This window comes from Myotis daubentonii, chromosome 15, assembly GCF_963259705.1.
Source record: "Myotis daubentonii chromosome 15, mMyoDau2.1, whole genome shotgun sequence".
In the NCBI taxonomy this organism is placed as follows: domain Eukaryota; kingdom Metazoa; phylum Chordata; class Mammalia; order Chiroptera; family Vespertilionidae; genus Myotis; species Myotis daubentonii.
In genome coordinates, this window is record NC_081854.1 from 5,421,179 (window position 1) to 5,444,306 (window position 23,128).

Genomic DNA, 23,128 nt, shown 5'->3' on the forward strand with positions numbered 1-23,128 from the left:
GCGGGACCGGTAATCGTTGTGGCAGGTTTTCGTCTTCTCAGTTTTTTGTCTCAGGCGGTGAGGCTTTCCGTGTCCGCAGTCCGTGGAGAAGGCCGGAGAGTGGTGCTCCCGGCCTCACAGCCCATGGTGGGAGCCGCCAGTGGTGCTCACAGCTCCCACGTGGGATTGAAGCTCGGAGTCGCCACCCGAACCCACGCCAGGGCCGGGACAGGGACCGCCATTCCTGCAGCGGCTTCTACTCCCGCCCGGCTCAGCCCACAGAGGGCAATGGCGGCGCCCCCGCTGAGGAGACGGGCTGAGGTGAGTTGAGTCCCCCAGGCCCTCACCGCCTCCTCACACACACACCACAGCCTGGGGAGGGCGCCTGCCCCGTCCTGCAGCTCAGTCCCGCGTGGAGGACCGTGAGGAAGGTGGAGGGGAGAGAGGAGTGTGGTGGCTTCTGAGGACACAGCAAGTGCAGGGCAGAGAGGACGGGGGTGACTCGCATCTGAAGGTCCCTGAGGATGTGGCTGTGAGTATTGACGGAAAGAGCAGAGGCTGCAGGGAGGACGGCACAGGCTCACTCGGGGCTTTCCCGGCTGCGGGATCCATCAGGGGCCTGGGGTGGTCCTGGATCCGACTGGACTCCAAGCTCTCTACACGCCATATGCCAAGTTCATGGGTGAGTCCAGCGAGATCCGGTGGCATTGGAGCAGGAAGGGGGCAGAGCTGAGGGAGTGAACCTGGGTCTGAACATGGGAAGGGGATGAACATTACCCAGTGGTGTGCACATCTGGAGGAAGTGTCAGCTGATGGTTCCGGAGCTGGTGTGGGGATTAAAGGCAAAGCATAAACCTACGCTTGGCTTTGTCTTGGGGGCAGGATCTAGGAGACTGCAGTGGTGTTGCTTGGCAGGAAGGCTGGGGCCCTACAGGCATCGCCCAGACCTTAAATGGCATTGCTCCCTCCTCTCCCCTCCCCCAAAGTTTCCCATCAGACCCAGCTGCTCTGCTGACAGCAATCACAGTGAGTAATTGGACTGTGATAAGCATTAGGGCCTGGTGTCCACACTAACCCGCGTGCCCTGGAGGAGCTTGATGGGGGGGGCGGGGGGGAAGCTGTATAAGAAGTAGAGTTACTGGTTCTCAGAAAGGCAGCTCTGGTTTTAATTGTCTCCATTCTGACAGGTTGGCGTGACCTTTGAGGACATTGCCCTGTACTTCTCCAGGGAGGAATGGAGCCTCCTTGATGAGGGTCAGAGACAGCTGTACCTGAATGTGATGCTGGAGAACTTTGAACTTATATCCTCGCTGGGTAAGACCCTCCCTCAGTCTCACCAGACACCTGGACTTGACTTTGAGGTTTCCCAGGCCCCATCCCCCAGGGTGTGCTCTGTCCTTCCCTGTAGACTGTGGTACTACTTGTTTTTCCAGTTTCCTGGGTAGTTGCTGTCCTGGGGAGGGTTGGTCTGTTTCCACTGCTCCCTTCTATTCCTGAAGCTCCAATACTCCCCGCTGTACTAAATTCACAGGGAAGGACTTGTGGTTGGTCTTGTTACAGGAAGCCTCAGAGATTCCACCTTGATCAGTGAGGAAAGCATTTTCTATATTCTTGTTGGTCATTTGTACATATTTGTTGTAGAATTGTCTCTACATCCTTATCCTGTTTCTTAACTGTATTTTTTGGTTAAAGAGTGTTCTAACTACCCTGTATATTTTATATATTAATTGCTTATTACATACAGGAGCACATATTTTTGCATATATTGCTTAATTGTGCTTTGCATATATTGCTCCCCATACTCACTTTTCTACAAAGTCCAGGTTTTTGGCAACCTTGCGTTCAGCAGGTCTAGTGCCACCGTGTTTTTGGCAAGCTCTGGTGCTTGTTGCTAGTGCTTAGGAATAAAGTATTTTTAATGAAGTTATATCGAGTTTGGTTTTCAGACAAGTCATTGCATTGTTATTAGCGTCCAATATAGTATTAACATAACTTTATTATTCCCTGGGAACTCCAACTATTTGACTGAATTTCTGTCTGTATGTCAATATTCGCTTTATTGTGCTGATCAGAACTGAATCCACAATCTCTCCAAGCAATCCCTTCATAGGATTTTCAATTATTTTCTTCTGTTCTCTCGATTTCCTTTCATTTCAGTTTGTGTATTGCTGTTGTGCTGTGAAGAAGCTTTTTTCTTTATTGGTTGCCATCTCGAATGTTTGTTTGTGTTTTTTTACTGGTTGGTGTCACATTCAGAAAATCATGTCATAACAAATCTCCAACACTTTTTCTCTAGGTTGTCCTGAGGCGTTTTAAGTTTTAGCACTGATATTCAATTCTGTTATGCATGTTGTGTTAAATTTAACAGTGGTGTCCAGTATTGTTGTGTTTCCATGTGAGTATTGATTTTCAGCAGCACCATTCATTGAAGAAGCTATCTTTCCCTTCTTCTTGTGTCTTGCAGTTTTTTTTTAAACATTTTACTTTTCTCTTATTTTTATTTTATTTTTTTTGAAATATATTTTATTGATTTTTTACAGAGAGGAAGGGAGAGAAATACCGAGTTAGAAACATCGATGAGAGAGAAACATTGATCAGCCGTCTCCTCCTGGGGATGTGCTCGCAACCCAGGTACATGCCCTTGACCGGAATCGAACCTGGGACCTTTGAGTCCGCAGGCCGATGCTCTATCCACTGAACCAAACCGGTTTCAGCTGTGTTGCAGTTTTGACAAAGATTACTTGAAAGTATGTGTCTGGGTTTATTTCTGTGTTTTCTTTTTTCTTTTTTTTAAAATATATTTTATTGATTTTTTACAGAGGAAGGGAGAAAGAGAGAGAGTTAGAAACATCGATGAGAGAGGAACATCGATCAGCTGCCTCCTGCACATCTCCCACTGGGGATGTGCCCACAACCCAGGTACATGCCCTTGACCGGAATCGAACCTGGGAGCCTTCAGTCCGCAGGCCGACGCTGTATCCACTGAGCCAAACCGGTTTCGGCCTATTTCTGTGTTTTCTGTTCTGGTCTGTTGATGTATGTGTCTGTGTTTCTTCAGCAACACAATGTTTGCTTGCTATGTCTTTGTAAGAAATTGAAGTCAGGAAGTGTGATGCTACCAGCTTGCTTCTCACTCACGATTGTTTTTGCTATTCACATTTTTTAGTTCTATACATTTCAAGGTTCTCTTTTCATGTCTTTGTAAAATATCATAAGAATTATCCTCAGGATTCCATTTTATCTGTAGATTGCATTGTGTAGTATGGATATTTTCACAACATTTCTTTTTTAAAAATTCTTTATTGTTTAAAGTAATATATATGGTATTACATATGTCGCGATTTTCCCTCACTGACCACAAATGAGGGAGATCATGTGATATTTATCTTTCTCCACTTGGCTTATTTTGCTTAGCATGATTGCGCTCCAGTTCCATCCATGCTGTTGCAAATAGTAAGAGTTCCTCCTTTTTAACAGCAGCCTAGTTTTCCATTGTGTAGATGTACCACAGTTTTTTAATCCACTCATCTACTGATGGGCAGGTAGGCTATTTCCAAATCTTAGCTATTGTAAATTGTGTTGCTATGAACATAGGGGTGCATATGTCCTTTCTGATTGGTGTTTCTGATTTGTTTTTCTTTTTTTTAAATATTTCATTATTGATTTCAGAGAGAGGAAAGGAGAGGGAGAGAGTGATAGTAACATCAGTGATAGGAGAGATTGATTGATCTCTGCATGCTGCATGCACCCTACTGGAAATCGAGTCACAGCCTGGCATGTTGCCTTGGGTGGCATTGAACTTGGGACCGTTCAACCTGCAGGTTGATGCTCTATCCACTGAGCCAAACCGTCTAGGGCTGTTTTTTATTTCTTGGGATATTTTCCTAGATGGGTCAATTGGGAGTTCCATTCTTAATTTTTTGGAAACTCTACATTATATTCCACAGTGTCTGTACCAATATGGGGATTGCATTCCCACCCCCTGAGCACAGGGTTCCTTTTCTCCACATCCTTGCCAGCACCTTGTCCTTTGTTGATTAGTTGATGATAGGCAACCTGACAGGTGTGGGATGATATCTCATTGTCGTTTTGATTTGCATCTCTCAGATAAGTGACTTTGAGCATGTTTTTATATGTCTTGGCTTTCCGTATATCCACTCAAGAAAATTGTGTATTTAGGTCCTTTTGCCCATTTTTTGATTGGATTGTTTACCTTCTTTTTCTTACCAAATATGAGTTCATGTGAATTTTGCAGAATAAACCCTTATCAAATATAACATTGGCAAATATGTTCTGCCATGCAGTGGGCTTTCTTGTTGTTTTGCTGATGGTTTCTTTGGCTGTGCAGAAGCTTTTTATCTTGACATAGTTCTATTTGTTCATTTTTTCTTTAGTTTCCATTTCCCTAGGACAGTGATAGTGAACCTTTTGAGCTCGGTGTGTCATCATTTTGAAAAACCCTAACTTAACTCAGGTGCCATGTCACATATAGAAATTTTTTGATCTCTCACCATAGTAAAACAAACATTTATATTTTTGATGTTTATTTTTTATATTTAAACTAGAGGTCTGTTGCACGAAAAGATTTGTGGAATAGGTGTTCCCTTCCCCTGGCTGCTGGCACCGGTTTTCCTCCGGCAGCACGGACCCAGGCCTTCGCTGCTCCAGTTGGAGCCGCCTTCAGTCTTCGCTCCTCCCCTAGGCGCCTAAGTATGTAAATTAAACACCGTCTTTGTTGGATATTTTTCATATCACTCTCATTAGCGAATGGAGGCATAGCGAATGTACGCTCAATTACCATGTTTGTCTACTATGAGATATGATGCCATTTAGCAAAGAAAAATCAACAAAAATATGAGATTGCGTGTCACCTCTGACACATGTGTCATAGGTTCGCCCTCATTGCCCTAGGAGCTGTATCCGTAAAGACATTGCTAGGATATATGGCTGATATTTTGCTGCCTGTGGATTCTTCTAAGATTTTTATTGTTTCCCATCTTAAGTTTACAGATTTATGGTAAAAGTTGGTGGTCTAGTTTATTTTTTTGCATGTATCTCTCCAGTTTTCCCAACACCATTTATTCAAGAGACTATCTTGACTTCATTGTATGCTGTTGTCTCGTTTGACACCTGTTGAGGATGATGGCTTCGGTCGATTTTTGGATTCTCTGCTGTGTTGCTTCGTTCTATATGTCTGTTGTTGTGCCAGTACCAGGCAGTTTTGCAATATAGCTTGGTATCTGGTGTGTCATGCCTCCAACTTTCTTCTTTCTCAAGATTGCTGAGGCTATTTTTTATTATTATTATTATTCCATATCTATTTTTGGAGCGCTTATTATAGGTCTGTGAAATATGTGGTTGGTATATTAATGGGGATTGCATTGAATCTGCAGATTGTTTTGGGTAGTATTGACATTTTAATCATGTTGATTCTACCAGTCCATGAACACGGTATATTTTTCTATTTGTTTATATCTTCTTGTAACTCTTTTTTTCAACTTCCTGTAGTTTTCGGCATACAGGTCTTTTACCTGGTTAGTTAAGTTTATCCCTAGGTATCCTAATTTTTTTTGTTGCAATAGTAGATAGGATTTTTTGTTTGTTAGTTTGTTTGTTTCTCTTTTTCAGAGTTCGTCATTGGTGTATACAAAAGCCATAGATTTCTGGTTCTTAATTTTGTATCCTGCCACATTTCTGAATGCATTTATTAAATTTAGTAGTTTTTTGATGGAATCTTTAGGGTTTTTTATGTACAATATGATGTCATCTTTGAATAATGACAGTTTTCTTCTTTTCCAGTTATGATGCCTTTAATTTCTGCTTCTTGTCTGATTGTATGGCTAGCACTTCCAGTTTTATATCAAACAGGAGTGGTGAAAGTGGACATCCCTGTCTTGTTCCTGTTCTTAGGGAAAATGGTTGTAGTTTTTGCTGATTGTGGGTATGTCATATAAGGTTCTTACTATGTTGAGGTGTGATCCTTGGGCTCCCTCTTTGCTGAGAGTTTTTTCAAGAAAGGGTGTCAGATTATGTCAAATGCTTTTTCTGCTTCAATTGATATGCTTATATGATTTTTGTCTTTCCTTTTGTTCATATGTTGTGTCATATTTATTGATTTGCAGTTATTATACAATGTTTCATTCCCCGAATAAATCCCACTTGGTCATGTTGTATGATCTTTCTAATATATAGCTGGATCTGATTTGCCGGAATTTTCTTGAGGAAAATTAAAAAAAGACGAAATCCTAATAGAAACTTCCCCTACGTGGTGAAAAGAAATCATGCCTTGGCCGGAGTTGTACCTAGGACACTTCATGAGGATTTCAGCATTAATGGGTGTAACTACGACAACATTGGGAGAGCTGCTGTGCAGGAGACACCCCTATGTAGCATGACATGCATCAGTAGGGCTTTGTTGGTCAGTGAGTCTGCCCCTTGAGTGTATGGCTTATGGATGTGAAGAGTTGTAAGCTGCTATGGTATGACACTGACCACTGGGTACACTGGCTCTTGGGTCTCCAGGGAAGTGTAAAGTCAGCCTCTGCCTGGAGCCACCCAGCAGCATCTATAGAGAGATCTGCAGAATCTCCTGTTTGTTTGGAGTTTGGAAGTGCCCTGATGAGGCCCAGCTGTGAAGCAAGGAAGGCTAGTGCTTGTGCCAGGAATAGGCCATTTATTGATAGGTTTGGGGCTCCTTGACTGAACTGCAACTTGTTTGACAGGTTTTAGCCTGAGCAAGGGCAGGCAATTCATATACAAACGCTGCTGCACACAGCTTGGGTGGAGTTGTAAATTGGATGGGGTGAGGTCTCAGGGAATCACCAGTCGGAGCATAGAGAATGGTTGTCAGTAAGACCTGCCACCTCAGATGTGGCAGCATAGGTATAATGACCACAGCATGCACCTCTGTCTGGGAGAAAGCTGCCCCCGAATTCCTGCCCTGATTCCAGTTAGGCCTGTTTCCCTCTCATATGTGTCTTGATTCGCCCCTCCACCACCAGGCTCGCCAGGCCCTGGAGGTGAGAAGAAGTGGGAGGTTTTAAGTTCAGTTCATGGTACTGGCATTGTAAGAGGAGCAGCTGGGTCTCCTGCAGCCTCTGTGTAACTGAGCCCCAGTCCGCACTGGTTTTTACAGCCCGTAGTTCTTACTGCCAGTAGGGCCTTTTTTCCCCAGTCTGGGACGCCGTGCTGGGCATCTGCTGTGACACTGGGACCGCTTTTTCTTCCAGGTGACCTCTGCAGAGACGATCTCTCTCCCAGTTAAAAAAGTGTCCCACATGGGTACACGACCAACACCTTCCATTCTTCTCTACTCTCTACCTCCTACCAGTATCAGTGTGCTTTCCACTTTACCTGTCTAGTGCTAAGACAGTGGTTCTCAACCTTGGCTGTACATTAGAATCACCTGGGAGTCTTTTCAAAATCCTGATATCTGGGCCTCATCCTTTGGAAATTCTGTTTCATTGTTACTAATGATGAGTCCCAGAAATCAGGTTTTTGAAAACATTCCCAGGTGATTCTAATGTGCAGTCCAGGTCGAGAACCACTGTCCTAAGGCTTCCCTTCAGCCAGCTTTCCAGGAGTTCTGGCTCATTGTTGTTCTGCATTTTAGTTGTAATTTTGATGTGGTTGTGGAATGAAGAGAGTATACGCCCTTGCGTACACCGCCATCTTGGATCTCCTCTCCCGTAACATTTCTGAATTCAATTCTTTCTCTTTTATCTTCACCTGAATAGTGAGAATTTTTTTACCAATGATTTTTTTTCTAAGAGAGAGAAAGGGAGAAGCAGAGAGAGAGTGAGAGAGTGAAACATCATTTGGTTGCCGCACACATGTGCCTTTACCAGGAGGGGGATTGAATCTCAAAGCCACATACCTGCTTCTTATAGAAAATCAAATCCATGACTTTCCTGTGCGCAAGTAGGCACTCTGAAAACTCAGTGACATGGGCCACGGATATTTATTTTCTAGAGGCCCGGTGCACAAAAATTTGTGCACTCTGGGGGAAGGGGGCGTCCCTCAGCCCAGCCTGTGCCCTCTCGCAGTCTGGGACCCCTCGGGAGATAATGAACTGCTGGCTTAGGCCTACTCCCGGGTGGCAGAGGGCAGGCCCAATCCCAAGGTGCAGGCCCTGGTCGGGCTCAGAGCACGGTCGATCAGGGGGTTGGGGAGCTACCCCCTGTCACGCACAGAACAGGGCCCATCAGGGGGTTGGGGAGCTCCCCCTGTCACGCTCAGACCAGAGCTGATCAGGGGGTTGGGGAGCTCCCCCCTGTCACTCACAGAGTAGGGCCGATAGGGGAGTTGGGGCACTGCCCCCTGTCATACACAGAGCAGGGCGCATCAGGGGGTTGGGGTGCTGCACCCTGTCACAGTCAGGGCAGGGACGATGGGGAGATTATGGCTCTACCCCGTCACACACAGAGCAGGGCCCGTGGGGGGCGGTTGGGGCGTCGCCCTCTATCACGCACAGAGCAGGGGCGATCATGGCGTTGGGGCACTGCCACTGTCACACTCAGGGCAGGGCCGATGGGAAGGTTATACCTCTACCCGGTCACACACAGAGCAGGGCCCGTGAGGGGAGCGGTTGGGGCGCCGCACCCTGTCACACACAGAGCAGGGCTGATCAGGGGGTTGGGGCGCCTTTCCCTGTCCCGAACAGAGCATGCCCGATAGGGAGGTTGTGGTCCCACCCCCTGTCACACACAGAGCCGCAGGGCAATCAGGAGGTTTGGGTGCTGACCCTGTCACGCTAATCCCGGTCCCGGGAGGCCTCGCGGCTCCACTGATCCCGGTGCTGGGAGGCATATTACCCTTTTACTATATAGGATAGAGGCCTTGTGCATGTGTCAACGCTGACTGGTTTGCCCTGAAGGGTGTCCTGGATCAGGGTAGGAGTCCCCAGTGGGGTGACTGGCCAGCCTGGGTGAGGGGATGATGGCAGTTTGCAGCTGGTCACACACCCTTCAGGGTGGGGGTCCCCACTGGGGTGCCTGGCCAGTCTGGGTGATGGGCTGAGGGCTGTTTTCAGGCTGGCAGGTGACAGAAGCTCCCAACCGCTCCTTTTTTTCATTTTTTTTTTTTATTCTGGGCCACCTTTGGCTCTGAGACTCCAGCTCTTAGGCCTCTGATGCTGAAAGTAGGTATCTGGTTTGTTTCAGTTCTATAATCAAAACAATGTATAACTCCAGCTCTGAGATCCCAGCTCACTGAAAGCAGGATTCTGGGGTTTTGTTTAGCTTCTATATTTGGTACAATGTTTAAAACCGCAGGCTCAGAGGCCCCCAAGGTTGCCGGGGAATGTTGGTTTCCTCTGTCACTGAAGCAAGCAAGCCTCATGTTAGTTTCAAGCTGCCTGGCTGCCAGCCGCCATCTTGGCTGGCAGGTAATTTGCATATCGCCCTGATTAGCCAATGGGAAGGGTAGTGGTCGTACGCTGATTACCATGTTTCTCTTTTATTAGATAGGATTCCTTAAATTATTTATTTTTAAAGTATATTTTATTGATTTCAGAGAGGAAAAGAAGGAGAGAGCAATAGAAACATGAATAATGAGAGAGTCATTGATTAGCTACTTTCTGCACACCCCCCAATGGAGATTGGGCCGGCAACCTGCACATATCTTCTGACAAGGGCTGGAATTCTGATCTCCGTGGTCAGGTGCTTTCAACCTGTGGGTTGCGACCCCTCTTGCAGTCGAACAACCCTTTCACAGGGTCGCCTAAGATCATCCTGCATATCAGATATTTACATTACGATTCATAACAGTAGCAACATTACAGTTATGAAGTAGCAATGAATATAGTGTTACGGTTGGGTCAGCCATGAGAAACTGTATTTGAAGGACCAGAAGGTTGAGATCCACTGTGCTAGGTCATGGGTTTTTGCTCAATCACTGAGCCATACTGGGCAGCCTTTATTTATTGATTTTAGAGACAGGAAGGGAAACAGAGAAAGAGAGGTAAACTGATCTGTTGTTCTACCCATCTAAGCATTTATTGGCTGTCCCCTACATGTGCCTAGAAAACCCACAGCCGTGGTGCATCGGGACCACACACTCAACAGGAGAGTTACATGGCCAGGGCTCTGAATTTGTTTATTAATTTCCGAAGCTCATATGGGATTTTGACAGATTTCTCTATGGAAGTTCATGTTCTCTCTTAACATCAACATCTTTTTTTTTAAGTAAAAGGATATTTTATTGATATTTTACATAGAGGAAGGGAGAGGGCTAGAGAGTTTGAAACATCGATGAGAGAGAGTATTGATCGACTGCCTGCTGCACACCTCTACTGGGGATGTGCCCACAACTAAGGTATATGCCCTTGCCAGGAATCGAACCTGGGACCCTTCAGTCCACAGGCTGACACTCTATCCACTGAGCCAAACCAGTTAGGGCTCAACATCTCTTATGATGCTTTGTGGTTCCTAGTGTCAGGTATAATGTCTTACCTTTCATTTCTTTGAACATTTTTCTTTTCTTCCCCAATTGACTTTCCCCAGCCTCCTCTACCCCCCTGAAGATTGTTGTTTGTTGGCTTTTGTTCTTTGCTTTAGTCGAAGTCAAGAGTAGCCAATATTTGTATTGTTTTATTTTGCTTTATCTCCTTTTACTGATGCTTGTTTAAATATTTGAGGAAGAGAGATGGCTGGGGGGAGACAGAGAGGGAGAGAAAGATCCGTGTGAGGGAGAAATATCCATCGACTGACTTCTGCACACAAGGTAACTGGAAATGGAACCCATAAACTGATATGTGCCTAGACTGGGAATTGAATACTCAACGCTTTGGTACACAGCATGATGCTCCAACCAACTGAGCCATACTGGACAAGGCATTATGGGGTTTTTAAACACAGAAGTTTCTAGTGTTCTTTTAAGAACAGGCCACTTTGGTCAATGATAGCAAAAGCACAGGGGCTGCTGGAGGTAATTCTGACCCTTGTTTTTTACTGTACGATTTGCAAATATGTTTATTCACCCAGTCTTTTCTAGTCATTCTTTCTGTACACTTCTTTATTTTTGTCTGTTATACTGTCTTCATGTTACTCTTACTCCTATTTCATATGGGGTTTTTGTTCGTGAGTAGCTGTCTACTTACACTGGACTCGGGTGAGATGGTGGTATCTCCAGTTCTGCATTCTTTCGGATGTCACTCACATAGGTGGGTTTTTAAAAAATATATTCTTAGTGATTTCAGCGAGGAAGGTAGATATGGAAGCATCAATGATGAGAAAGAATCATCGATCAGCTGCCTCCTACACACCACCTCCTGGGTGTGAAGCCTGCGACCCCGGCACATGCCCTGGCCAGAATTGTACCTAGGACCCTTCAGTCCACAGGGAGACGCTCCATCCTCTGAGCCAAGCCAGCAAGGGCTCAAATAGGTCATTTGTCTGTTGTCTCATTAGTCCTTTGTTGTTCTACCACAGTGTTGATCATTCACCTTTTTTGTTTTTCTCTGAAGATTTGCAGCATTTATCCCATGGAATGGGTCAAGTGGGATTTAAGGGGAAGAATCCTTTGTGCATCACAGAATAAACATGATTTTATTTATTTTTAAATGTATTTTATTGAATTTTTTACAGAGAGGAAGGGAGAGGGATAGGGAGTTAGAAACCTCAATGAGAGAGAAACATCAATCAGCTCCCTCCTACACAACTCCTAATGGGAAAGTGCCTACAACCAAGATACATGCTCTTGACTGGAATTGAACCTGGGACCCTTCAGTCCACAGGCCGACGTTATATTCACAGGTGCAGACCGGGTACGGCGAAACAGTGCTTTATTAATGACACATTGGTGGCACACGTGGTCTATCCTTGGAGAAGGGTCACTGGGGAGGAATTCTTGGCTGGCCTTTGTTACATTCATAGCTGGAAACCCAGCCTTCTTTTTTTTTTTTTTTTTGTAATGTTTATAGCAGCTTTATTGCTAATTGCAAAGAACTGTAAGCAACCAAAATGTCCCCTAAAAGGTGAGTGGATACACAAACTGTGGTGCATCTGTACAATGAAATATTCAGCAATGAAAAGAGAAAATAGAGAAAAATCAAACTAGGAATGGGAATACCAAGAAGCAAGACCTCCCCACATTGATATGACCCCTTGAGCCAAGAAAGGAATGGAAGAAACTTAAATATATATCGCTTAGTAAAAAGAGCCAGTCTGAAAAGGGTATATACTGTGTGATTCCAACTACATTACATTCTCGAAAAGGGAAAGCTATACAGAGAGTTAAAAGCTTAGTAGCTGCCACAGGCTTGGAGTACAGAGAAAAGGATAAATAGGTCCAGCACAGGGGTTTTTTATTTATATATTTATGTTTTTTAAGTTTTTGGCAACGTTAATTAATTTTTTAATTAAATCTTTATTGTTCAGATTATTACATTTGTTCCTCTCCCCCCCCCAATAATTCCCCTCTGCCCTGTTCCCACCCCACCCTCTGCCCTTACCCCTGCCACCCACTGTTCTCATCCATAGGTGTACAATTTTTGTCCAGTCTCTTCCCACACCCCCCACACCCTTTTCCTTCCCAAGAATAGTCAGTCCAGTCCCTTTCTATGCCCCTGAATCTATTATATTCACCAGTTTATTCTGTTCATCAGATTATTTATTCACTTGATTTTTAGATTCACTTGTTGGTAGCTGTGTATTTGTTGTTCATAATTTGTATCTTTACCTTTTTCTTCTTCCTCTTCTCAAAGGATACCTTTCAGCATTTCATATAATACTGGTTTGGTGGTGAAAACTCCTTTAGCTTTTTCTTATCTGTGAAGCTCTTTATCTGACCTTCAATTCTGAATGATAGCTTTGCTGGATAAATTAATCTAGGTTGTAGGTTCTTGGTATTCATCACTTTGAATATTTCTTGCCACTCCCTTCTGGCCTGCATAGTTTCTTTTGAAGAATCAGCTGGCAGTCGGTATGGGTACTGCCTTGTAGGTAACTGAGTTTCTTTCTCTTGCTGCTTTTAAGATTCTCTCTTTGTCTTTTGCTCTTGGCATTTTAACGCATTGAAAGCAGGAAACGTATTCATACGTTTTAGTTATACCTTTAAGTTGACTGGTAGTAGAGCGTGGACGATAAAAACTACCTCCAAACAATGTGTTAATGATGATATGTCTTGGTGTGGTTCTCTTTGGATTCCTTTTGTTTGGGGTTCTCTGCGCTTCCTGGACTTGGAAGTCTATTACTTTGACCAGGTAGGGGAAGTTTTCTGTTGGTATTTCTTCAAATAGGTTTTCAGTATCTTGCTGGCTCTCTTCTGGCACCCCATAATTTGGATTTTGGTACGTTTGAAGTTATCTCAGAGGCTACTTACACTATCTTCATATTTTTGCATTCTTTTTTCTTTTTGTTTTTCAGGTTGGGTGATTTTTGCTTCTTCGTATTTCAAATCTTTGACTTTATTCTTGTGATCCTCTAGTCTGTGTTGGAAGTCTTCATAATATTCTTTTTTTCAGTCAGTGTATGCTTAATTTCTAGTTCGTACTTTTTCATAGCCTTGAGCGTCTCACTAGATTTCTTGAGGGTCTCACTAAATTTATTGGCAGTTCCTAGAAAATTCTTGGAATACCTTTAAAAGTGTGGTTTTGAACTCTATATCCAGTAGTTTGCTTTCCTCTATTCCTTTCAGATGTTACCTTTTTCTTGGCTCCGTATTTTTTATGCTTCCTTGTGTTGATAGGGTGGCTTTCTGTGTTTGGCGTACTATAGGGCCCAGTGGCTCAGCCTCCACAATTACTCTTGGTGCAGCCCTTTGTGGGCTTTGTGCACAGTCTTGTTGTAGTTAAGCCTTGATTGTAGTTGGTATCACTGGGAAGAATTGACCTCCAGGCCCATTGGCTGTGAGAATCAACTGTGTCTGCAGTGGGAGAACTTCTGTGCTTGAGACACCCTTCTGGGGCAAGACTTGCTTCAGTGGGGCTTTGGTGCTCACTGACTCTGCCCACTGAGTGTGTCCCTTATGGATCTGAGGAGTTGTAATTGGATTGTCCCACTCTGACCACTGGGTACACTGGCTCTTGGATCTCTAAGGAGGGGCTAATTTAGCCTCTGCCTGAGGCTACTCAGCAGGAGCTACAGAGAGATCTGTAGATTCCTCTTCTTTGTTTGGGGTTTGTAGGTGCCCAGATGAGGCCCAGCTGTGAAGCAGTGCTAGGTGCTGTGGGGCCTTGGGCCTTCCTTTGGAAGTTCTGGGTCGCTCTGACCCGGCTGCAGTTTGTTCGGTAATTTTCAGATTGCAAAGGGCCAGGCCTTTGATATGGAAAAGCCTCTACTCACAGGTTGGGTGGGGCGGGGTCTCAGGGGATCAACAGGGCGGAGCAAGCAGCTATGCCTGCTCCTCAGTCCTACCCTTAGAGGCCCAGTGACTCAGTGTCCCGGTAATGTCTGCAAGTACCCCTGAGAGAGAGCCACCCTCGAGTTCCGACTGATGCCAGACAGTCCGGTTTCTCCCAGAATGAGTCTGGGTCCGCAGAGACTCGCCCGGAGCTGGAGTTCAGAGTAGTAGGGAGCTTGAGACTCCCTCCCGATTGAAAAAGACAACCGTGACCTCATTTGCCAGCCCTTTCCACTTGGGCCACGTGCTCAGTTGCCAGCCTTTTCCGCGTGCGCCTCCAAACCTCTGCACTCTACTTCCGCACCTCCTCTGAGTCTCAGTATGCTTTTCTCTTTCCTTCTATTTGTAGAATTTCCACTCAGCCAGTCTTCCTGTGATTCTGAATGATGTCTGTTTTGTCTTTTAGTTGTATTGTTGAAGTGGTTGTGCGTGGCAGCAATTTCTGGTGTTTACCTATTCCGCCATGTTAGTTCTATTAGCACTCAGTTTTCGTAGTGATCATTTCTATTGGGATTCCCAGCCCATAGATAACCTTCACCTCTCTTCACTTTGCACCTGTGCCTCTTTCACAGGTGTCTCTTTTCTGCCCTCTAACATTAGTCCATGCCTGCAGTACCTTGGAGTGCACACATGTTATTATATTGATGTTGAACATCATGTGGTCTAATACAATACATTTTTATGGCTTTCAGCCGTTTTAAATTATTCTACATAGACTCACATGGCCAACATGTAAGGTCCTAATGGCAACCGTTTGTGCAGGAAAAATAAGTAGATCCTTCCTCTCTTCTTTGTGTCCCATCCTGTGCTTCTGTCCCTCTCTCGGTTTGCTTTTCATCATCAACTGAGTTTTGGGGCCACAATATGCATAACAACAGTTTCCTCAGAGTATACCTCACTGGTCCTTAAAATCTTTCTATGGAATCAGGCCTAGTCATGACAGATAAGCATTTGTGGTGCAGATATTCTGATTTCATAGGGTGAACATGTACTTTACCAGTGTTTCCTTTTGTTCAGGTTGCTGCTGTGGAGCAGAGAATGAGGAGGCAGCGACTGAACAGAACTTTTTTGTGAGAGTTTCACAGGCATGGAATCCCCAGTTACCTTTGTCTTCCCAGAAGAGCCACCCCTGTGAGAGTTGTGGACTAGTCTTGGGAAACATTTTCCACGTGATGGAGCTGCAGGGAACACGACACCGACAGATAATGTTGAGATGTGGGGCATGTGCAACACGGTTTTATTTCAGTGTAAATATTCAACAATGGCATATGAGAGAGAAGACTTTAAGTAGAGGTGTGGACAGGATCTCCCTTGCAAACAGCTGCAATTTCAATGTGTCCCAAAATGGTTTCACCTGTGGGGAGGTTGGGCAGGGTGTTCTTACTGAATCAGGACATCTCCACCTCAAGGCTACTCAGACCAGGGACCATCCAAATGCTATTTCGACACGTGGGATGACATTTCAAAGGACAAAAAATTATTACGCCCGAAAAGAATCTAAGAAAGACATTACTTGTACCCACACGTTTATTCAGGAAAAGGATGTCAATGTTGGAAGTGGATGTTTTGTGTGCTCTGAATGTGGGGAATATTTTACCAAATTTTCTAGCTTTTCTCTTCTACAGCAAGGTCACACTGGAGAAAGGCCTTATCAGTGCAGTGAATATGGGAAAGCTTTTAGCAATAGTAACAGCCTAGGTGAATATGAAGCTTTGCACACTGAAGAAAGGCATTATGAGTACAGTGAATATGGGAAAGCTTTTAGCAGTATTAACAGCCTAGGTGAATATGAAGCTTTGCACACTGAAGAAAGGCCCTATGCGCGCAGTGAATGTGGAAATCCTGTTACCAATAGCAATGCCGTCTATTATGATCAGAGCGTTCTCACAGCAGAAAGGCCTTATGAGTGCAATGAGTGTGGGAAATCTTTTACTCACATCAGTAACTTTCATTGTCATCGGAGAATTCACACTGGAGAAAAGCCTTATAAGTGTAGTGAGTGTGGAAAGTCTTTTTCAACTTTCAACGCTCGCAAATATCATCATTACAGAGTGCACTCTGGAGAAAGACCTCATCACTGCAGTGAATGTGGGAAATCTTTTATCACTTTGTCTCACCTTCACAGTCATCAGAGGGTTCACACAGGAGAAAAGCCTTATAAATGCAGTGAATGTGGGAAATCTTTTGCCCAGAGCGGTAGCCTTCTTTCTCACCAGAGCATTCACACTGAAGAAAAGCCTTATATATGTGGTGAATGTGGGAAAGCTTACAACTGTTTCATTAAACTTTGTCGTCATCAAAGAGTGCACACTGGAGAAAGGCCTTTTCACTGCAGTGAATGTGGGAAATCTTATACCAGGCAAAGTGCACTTTGTCAGCATCGGAGAATTCATAGCGGAGAAAAGCCTCATAAATGCAGTGAATGTGGGATGACTTTCATCCAAAGCGGAGCTCTCCAAAATCATCTGAGAGTTCACACTGGAGAAAAGCCTTTTAAATGCAGTGAATGTGGGAAATCTTTTGCCACTAACTCTCAACTTCACAGTCATCGGAGGGTTCACACAGGAGAAAAGCCTTATAAATGCAATGAGTGTGGGAAATCTTTTACCACTAAATCTTACCTTCACATTCACCAGAGAATTCACACGGGAGAAAAGCCTTATAAATGCAATGAATGTGGGAAATCTTTTACCACTTATTTGAAACTTCGCACACATCAGAGAGTTCACACTGGAGAAAAGCCTTATAAGTGCAGTGTATGTGGGAAATCTTTTACCACCAAGTCTTACCTTCACATTCATCAGAGGGTTCACACAAGAGAAAATCCTTATAAATGCAATGAATGTGGGAAATCTTTTACCACTAAGTCTTACCTTCACATTCATCAGAGAGTTCACATAGGAGAAAAGCCTTATAAATGCAATGAATGTGGGAAATCTTTTACCACTAAATCATACCTTCACATTCATCAGAGAGTTCACACCGGAGAAAAGCCTTATAAATGCAATGAATGTGGGAAATCTTTTGCCACTAATTTCAAACTTCACAGACATCAGAGAGTTCACACTGGAGAAAAGCCTTTTAAATGCAGTGAATGTGGGAAATCTTTTACCAGTAACAGTAAACTTTGTCATCATCAGAGAGTTCATACAGGAGAAAAGCCTTATAAATGTAGTGAGTGTGGGAAAACTTTCCGTGAAAACAAAGCTCTCCAAAATCACCAGAGAGTTCACACTGGTATAAAGCCTTTTAAATGCAGTGAATGTGGGAAATCTTTTACTAGGAGCGATGTACATCGCCGTCATCAGAGAGTTCATACAGGAGAAAAGCCTTATAAATGTAGTGAATGTGGGAAAACTTTCAGTGAAACCGAAGCTCTCCAAAATCATCAGATTGTTCATAGAGGAGAAAAGCCTTATAAATGCAGTGACTGTGGGAAATCTTTTACCTGTAACAGTAAACTTTGTCGTCATCAGAGAGTTCATACAGGAGAAAAGCCTTATAAATGTAGTGAATGTGGGAAAACTTTCAGTGAAAACAGAGCTCTCCAAAATCATCAGAGAGTTCACACTGGAGAAAAGCGATGTCCATTGCTGTCATCAGAGAAGTCATACAAGACAAAAGCCTTATAAATGCAGTGACTGTGGGAAATTTTATACCAGTAGCACCAACCTTCTCTGTCATCAGAGAGTTCATACATGAGAAAATGCTTATAAATGCAGTGAATGTGGACAATGTTTTACAACTAACTCTCACCTTCATTGTCATCAGAGAGTTTACACCGGAGATTGTCGTAAAGAGTGTAATTAATGTGAGATATCTCTCAGCCTAATTTGTAAATTTGCTGTGCACAAAGAGTCCGAATGTAAAAAATTTCTCAGATGTGTCGAAAATGTAGTTTCTTAGTTAGGACTTAACAGTTGTATATGAAAATATGTGAAGTCTCATTAGTCTGAAATTTATCTCATATATTGAGTCACGTACATTGTGTATCCTACCCGCAACTATTTTATCTGTTCTGTTTGCTTGTTTGCATGTTGGAACCATATGTATGTATGTTGGACTTCTTAATATAAAGAGCTATTTTGCCAGGTGGAAAAACTGCCAGTCTCACGGCTGTTACTTGCAAAATAATGAAGGCTTTTCCGTAAGACTTCTTTAATGTTGGGTGTTCCATTTATTGTCTGGGTTAGTTTATATGGAGATCGGGGCTCTCCAAGCATGATTCGGTGAAAAACTTATATGGGCTTTGAAACATTTTTGCCCTTGGGGGATGACTATGGACCAGAAATTAGCTCAGGAGTTTTTGCCAAATTTATATTGCAGCCCATATTTTCCGAGGAAATACTGTGGACTCGGTAGTACTCATGTGAAAATGGATGCATTGAGACACAGAGATCACTCCTAAGAGGGGGTCGCTATGACAACCTGAAGTATATCTGGGAGTAGCGTTAATTTTTTTCCTGTTTTCAAGGAATGGTAAGACATTTGAAGGGATTCTTTTCCCCAGGTGTTGCAGAGGGCCATGCCCTTTAATGCCTTCAATTCCATGGGTGATAGGTACTGGTTGGAAGACCATTGCAGTGAGGGGAGCCCTTCAACTGCAGAAACACTCACCTAATTTCTGTTGGATCAGACTGCAGCCCATTAGATGGAATGATCTTCATCTAAACTTGTACCCAGATATTTTTTTTGAGCAAAAGACTACAGGAGTCATGTGTACACAGACCTGAGGGACATCTGGGTTTGTTTATCTTCTGTGCAGCAGTCATTGTCACTCAGTATAATCAAGAAGTTTTATGGCTTCATATATCTTCTCAGATGTTCCCATTAGAGCCGTTGGTGTTCTGGCAGCAAAACTAAGAAGAAAACAAAGGGTGTCTTTAGGGCGGAGATATGGCTTTTGTGACCCAGTCAGCATTCCAGTGTGTTTGGGTGAAAGTTCTTCATTGTTTGTTACATTTTCTGTCACTGAGATGAGACTCGGCCACAGCGCATGAGAATGTGGATTGAATATAGAGTTGAAAAAGCTGTTGTTCCAAAGTAAGTCACATTTTTTTTATCCTTTTTTTTTCATTTCAATTATCTTGAACTATTTTTAACAGCTGTAATGAGGAAGTTACATGTGTTAAGTGTAGGGTTTCATAAATCTTGACATGTGCAAGAAAATGAAACCATCATTATACTCATAATACTTAGCATATCTATGACTATGAAGTTGCTTCATGACCTCATTTAACCTGTCCTTGTTCTTCACAGCTTTCCTGATAGCCATGATTTTACATTCCATTTTAAGAGGGAACTCTGCTTTTTCTAAATATTTTTTTTTAATTATATTTTATTGATTTTTTACAGAGAGGAAGGGAGAGAGATAGTTAGAAACATCGATGAGAGAGAAACATCGATCAGCTGCCTCCTGCACATCTCCTACTGGGGATATGCCCATAATCAAACCTGGGACCTTTCAGTCCGCAGGCCGACGCTCTATCCACTGAGCCAAACCAGTTTCGGCTCTAAATGTTTTTTTGCTTTAAAATTATATTTGAGAAATTCTTGGACATTTATTAAAGATACATTAGTAACTGATCTTTTTTTTTTTTTTTGGTAGATAGTCTTTTTGTTTTTGTTGTTAATCCTCACCCAAGGATATTTTTCTAGTGATTTTTTTTCTTTTTGAGAGTGTAAGAGAGAGAGGGTAACACAGAGAGAAACATTGATATTAAGGAAACACATTGATTGGTTACCTCCTGCATCAACGGTGACCAAGGCACCGACTGGGAATGAGTCTTCAACCAAGGTTTGTGCCTTAGCTGGAATCAAACCTGGGACCCTTTGGGTTATAGGCCTTTGCTCCATCCAGAGCCAAATCGGCCAGGGTTCTGGTAGATGTTCTTCTCTTTGAATATATCAGTATTATGTCCATTTTAATAAATATTTGGTTATTTCTATTAAAGGTGGTACAAACATTTCTGTATAATTCTTTATATGGATATAAATGTTATTTACCTTTGTCAGTTGGACATCTCCCACAGGCTCCTGGACTGCAAGAGGGCACAGGGCCGACTGAGGGATCCCCCCTGAGTGTATGAATTTCGTGCACCAGGTCTCTATTTTAAACATATGAACCAGCACATCATGGTTCCATTCACAGTCACGGAAGATACCTGAGCCCCGTCTTGAACCGCACTGTGGGGTATGCAGGAGGCAGCTGATCACTGATTCTCTCTTAGCATTGATTTTTTTCTCTCTCTCCTTCAATCTCCTTTGAATTCCAGCATCTCCCTGCAGAGACCTTCCTCGGCCAGGCACTTCTCACTCCCCGAGGCTCACAAGGACATTTGTCTTTGGGTGCAGTTTACTAAGAAATGGGACCTGTAAGAAGCCAGTGACTCTGCTGCAGGGAGGCAGATGCTGTGGGCACTCAGGTGTCATTGTGGTTGGCCCCACCTGGGAATCTCCAGCAGCTTCATTAGAGCTCCCTGAATCTCAGTTGGCTAAATGTGACATGAGGTGATTGATGGCGCTTACTCTGGCCTTCCAACATCAATAAAAGTAACAAGCTGACTACTTGTTGCCAGGATTTTATTGTTAGATTTTTGAGCATTTACTCTTTCAGTTCTCACAGCAAGCTGGACAAGTAGAAACTCACATCAAATTCCTCAACATATTCAGTATCTGAGAAATGAAGTCAGCTCTCCAATTTTACACCACAGACAAGTGTCCGATTCAAGAGCTGGATTTTAACCCATTGTTTTCTTCAGCGTCAGGCACAGTCTCTACCACTGATGTGCAGCCCTCACTGGAGCTGGTACAGTCTGAGGACCTGGGTGTCTCAGCTGAAGCTCCTGTTTCCATGGTTGCAGTTATGCATTTCCTCCCCTTCCCTTTACACCCTTGGCCTCACCTTGTTCAGGGCAATGCTATGATTCCTCAGCTGCAGTGGTTTTTCCAGAGGATCCTGCTTTCAGAGTGAGCTGCTGCTTGTCTGCTTCCCTTTGATCCCAGAACAGAGTTTGACCCACATGAGACCTGGGTAATTTGGTCTGGTCCCTGTACCTTCACACACATGTTGGGTGTTATGCTGTCACCCCATCCACTGAGATGAATTTCTTGCCTCAGTTTGACCTTCAAATGATGTTCCTACGTGGCACTGACATTCATCCTGCAGGAGTAGATAAAATTGGACATGAATTTGGGGACCTGATATTCCCAAGTGATCCTGGAGTCCTGGATGAACCTGTCTCATTGGACGGGTGCTCATGTCATTCATGCTAGTACCTACTGGTGATGTGATTCTGTCCTCTGTATGCCTACTGGCTAAACTAGACAATGGCTCTGCAGCCCAAGTCATGTTCTGGACTCAAGTCCTCTTTCCCAGTCTCCTGTGTCTGCACCATGCATCTCTGGGTTGGAACAGAGTCCTTTTGAGTACAATTCGTCACCACAGTGCACAGCACACTGGGCCACGAAGGAGTTCCTTACTGTGCTTTTCCTCACCATCTACCCTAACTGACTATCCACACACATTTTCTGACTGTTGGTGAAGGTGGCTTTTCAGATGATGGTCTTTGCCATTTTGTTCAGTTACTTCACTGCAGAAACACTCACCTAATTCCATTAGAAGGAATGGACTTCATTTAAAGCAGCACCCAGAAATATATTTTGAAGAAAAGACTACATTAGCCGTGTGTTCACAGATCTGAAGAAATCCAGGCTTGTTTATCTTCTGTGCAGCAGTCATTGTCATTGATTATGATCAAGAGGTCCTTGGTGTCAAGTATCTCTGAGGTGTGTCAACAGCAAGGAGGAGGGATAGCAAGAATGTAGCCTTGAAAATATCTTGTTCAGCAGTTTTAATAGAGGTGTTGTGGAATTAGATGAGACAACAATCTTGGGTGCCAGTGCTTTCATAAATTGTGGAAGGCCACAGCAAAGAAAATAAAGTCCTTTTTCTTATCCTTAAAAATACCTCCATCACATTTAGAACCTAAGGCTTTAGTGACCTGAGGAGTGACTCCTAGGAGACAAAGGCACAGCAGCAATAGTGAAGGTATTGTGTTCAGCGGAGCATCAGCAATGTGTCCCGGAGTTAATAAACCACTCCTTGAATTTTCTCCTCAACCCACAGGTTCTAACTCCCCAGGATGGACAAAAATGATGGCACACAGTAAACCTAGCAGGCTCGGGGAGCCTGGCATAGCATAGCCAATCTTGCAAACTTGGAGGCTAAAACTGCCCACATAGGATGCTTTGAAGTTAAAACTTTCTAAGTAAAAGGTAGTCATTGTGCTGGACTGCATATCTGGTGCTTCAGCCAGATGGGGCGTGCTGTGCTCTCTGTTCCTAAAACACATAGATAGGAGGGTACTGACATCAGGCCAGGCCTTGAGATAGGGTCTCATGCCTCCTTCTCAATATGCTGTACTCTCTGTTCCTAAAACACATAGATAGGAAGGTATTGATACTATACAGTGTTGGGAACTAAGGTTTTTGTAACTTTGTAGTTTTTGCAAATAAAAATGCTGTAATTCTTATAGTTCACCCTTTGCAACTGTAGTCGCTGGCCAGCTTAATAAAGGCTCCTAAATCTTTCATCTGAGTCCCTGGTGATCTTCTCCACGGGTCGCCCCATTACAGCCACAGGGGTATTTATGTCCCAGTGGGCATTGTTGTTGTTGTTGTTGTTGTTGTTTTTGTGTGTGTGTGGTTTTTTAATTTTTTGCAAGGGGCAAATTTTAGCTTATTGAGCCTGTCTGTTGCCTTTTTGCATCAGGGAAAACAGACCTTTGGATTTTCAGGGACATTTCTG

General features: G+C 43.7%; 3 protein-coding genes across 3 annotated transcripts in view; 2 read left to right on the plus strand and 1 right to left on the minus strand.

The window, feature by feature from the left end:
- LOC132216086 (zinc finger protein 883-like) overlaps positions 1 to 23,128 on the minus strand; it is a 681,654-nt gene that overhangs the window by 242,035 nt on the left and 416,491 nt on the right. The window lies entirely within an intron of this gene.
- Positions 1 to 23,128, plus strand: part of LOC132216080 (zinc finger protein 345-like) — a 325,901-nt gene that overhangs the window by 159,641 nt on the left and 143,132 nt on the right. The gene's annotated exons all lie outside the window — the stretch shown is intronic.
- LOC132216073 (zinc finger protein 665-like) lies at positions 6 to 22,205 on the plus strand. The gene is made up of 3 exons (XM_059665130.1): positions 6 to 300; positions 1,167 to 1,293; positions 15,337 to 22,205. The coding sequence occupies exons 1-3, from the start codon at positions 124 to 126 to the stop codon at positions 17,949 to 17,951; spliced, it is 2,919 nt and encodes a 972-aa protein (XP_059521113.1). The 5' UTR covers positions 6 to 123; the 3' UTR covers positions 17,952 to 22,205.

Coding starts and splice junctions, on each gene's coding strand:
- LOC132216073 (XM_059665130.1), top strand. CDS start 124: ATGGTGGGAGCCGCCAGTGGTGCTCACAGCTCCCACGTGGGATTGAAG. Junction 301..1,166: donor CGCTGAGGAGACGGGCTGAG/GTGAGTTGAGTC, acceptor CCATTCTGACAG/GTTGGCGTGACCTTTGAGGA. Junction 1,294..15,336: donor TGAACTTATATCCTCGCTGG/GTAAGACCCTCC, acceptor CCTTTTGTTCAG/GTTGCTGCTGTGGAGCAGAG.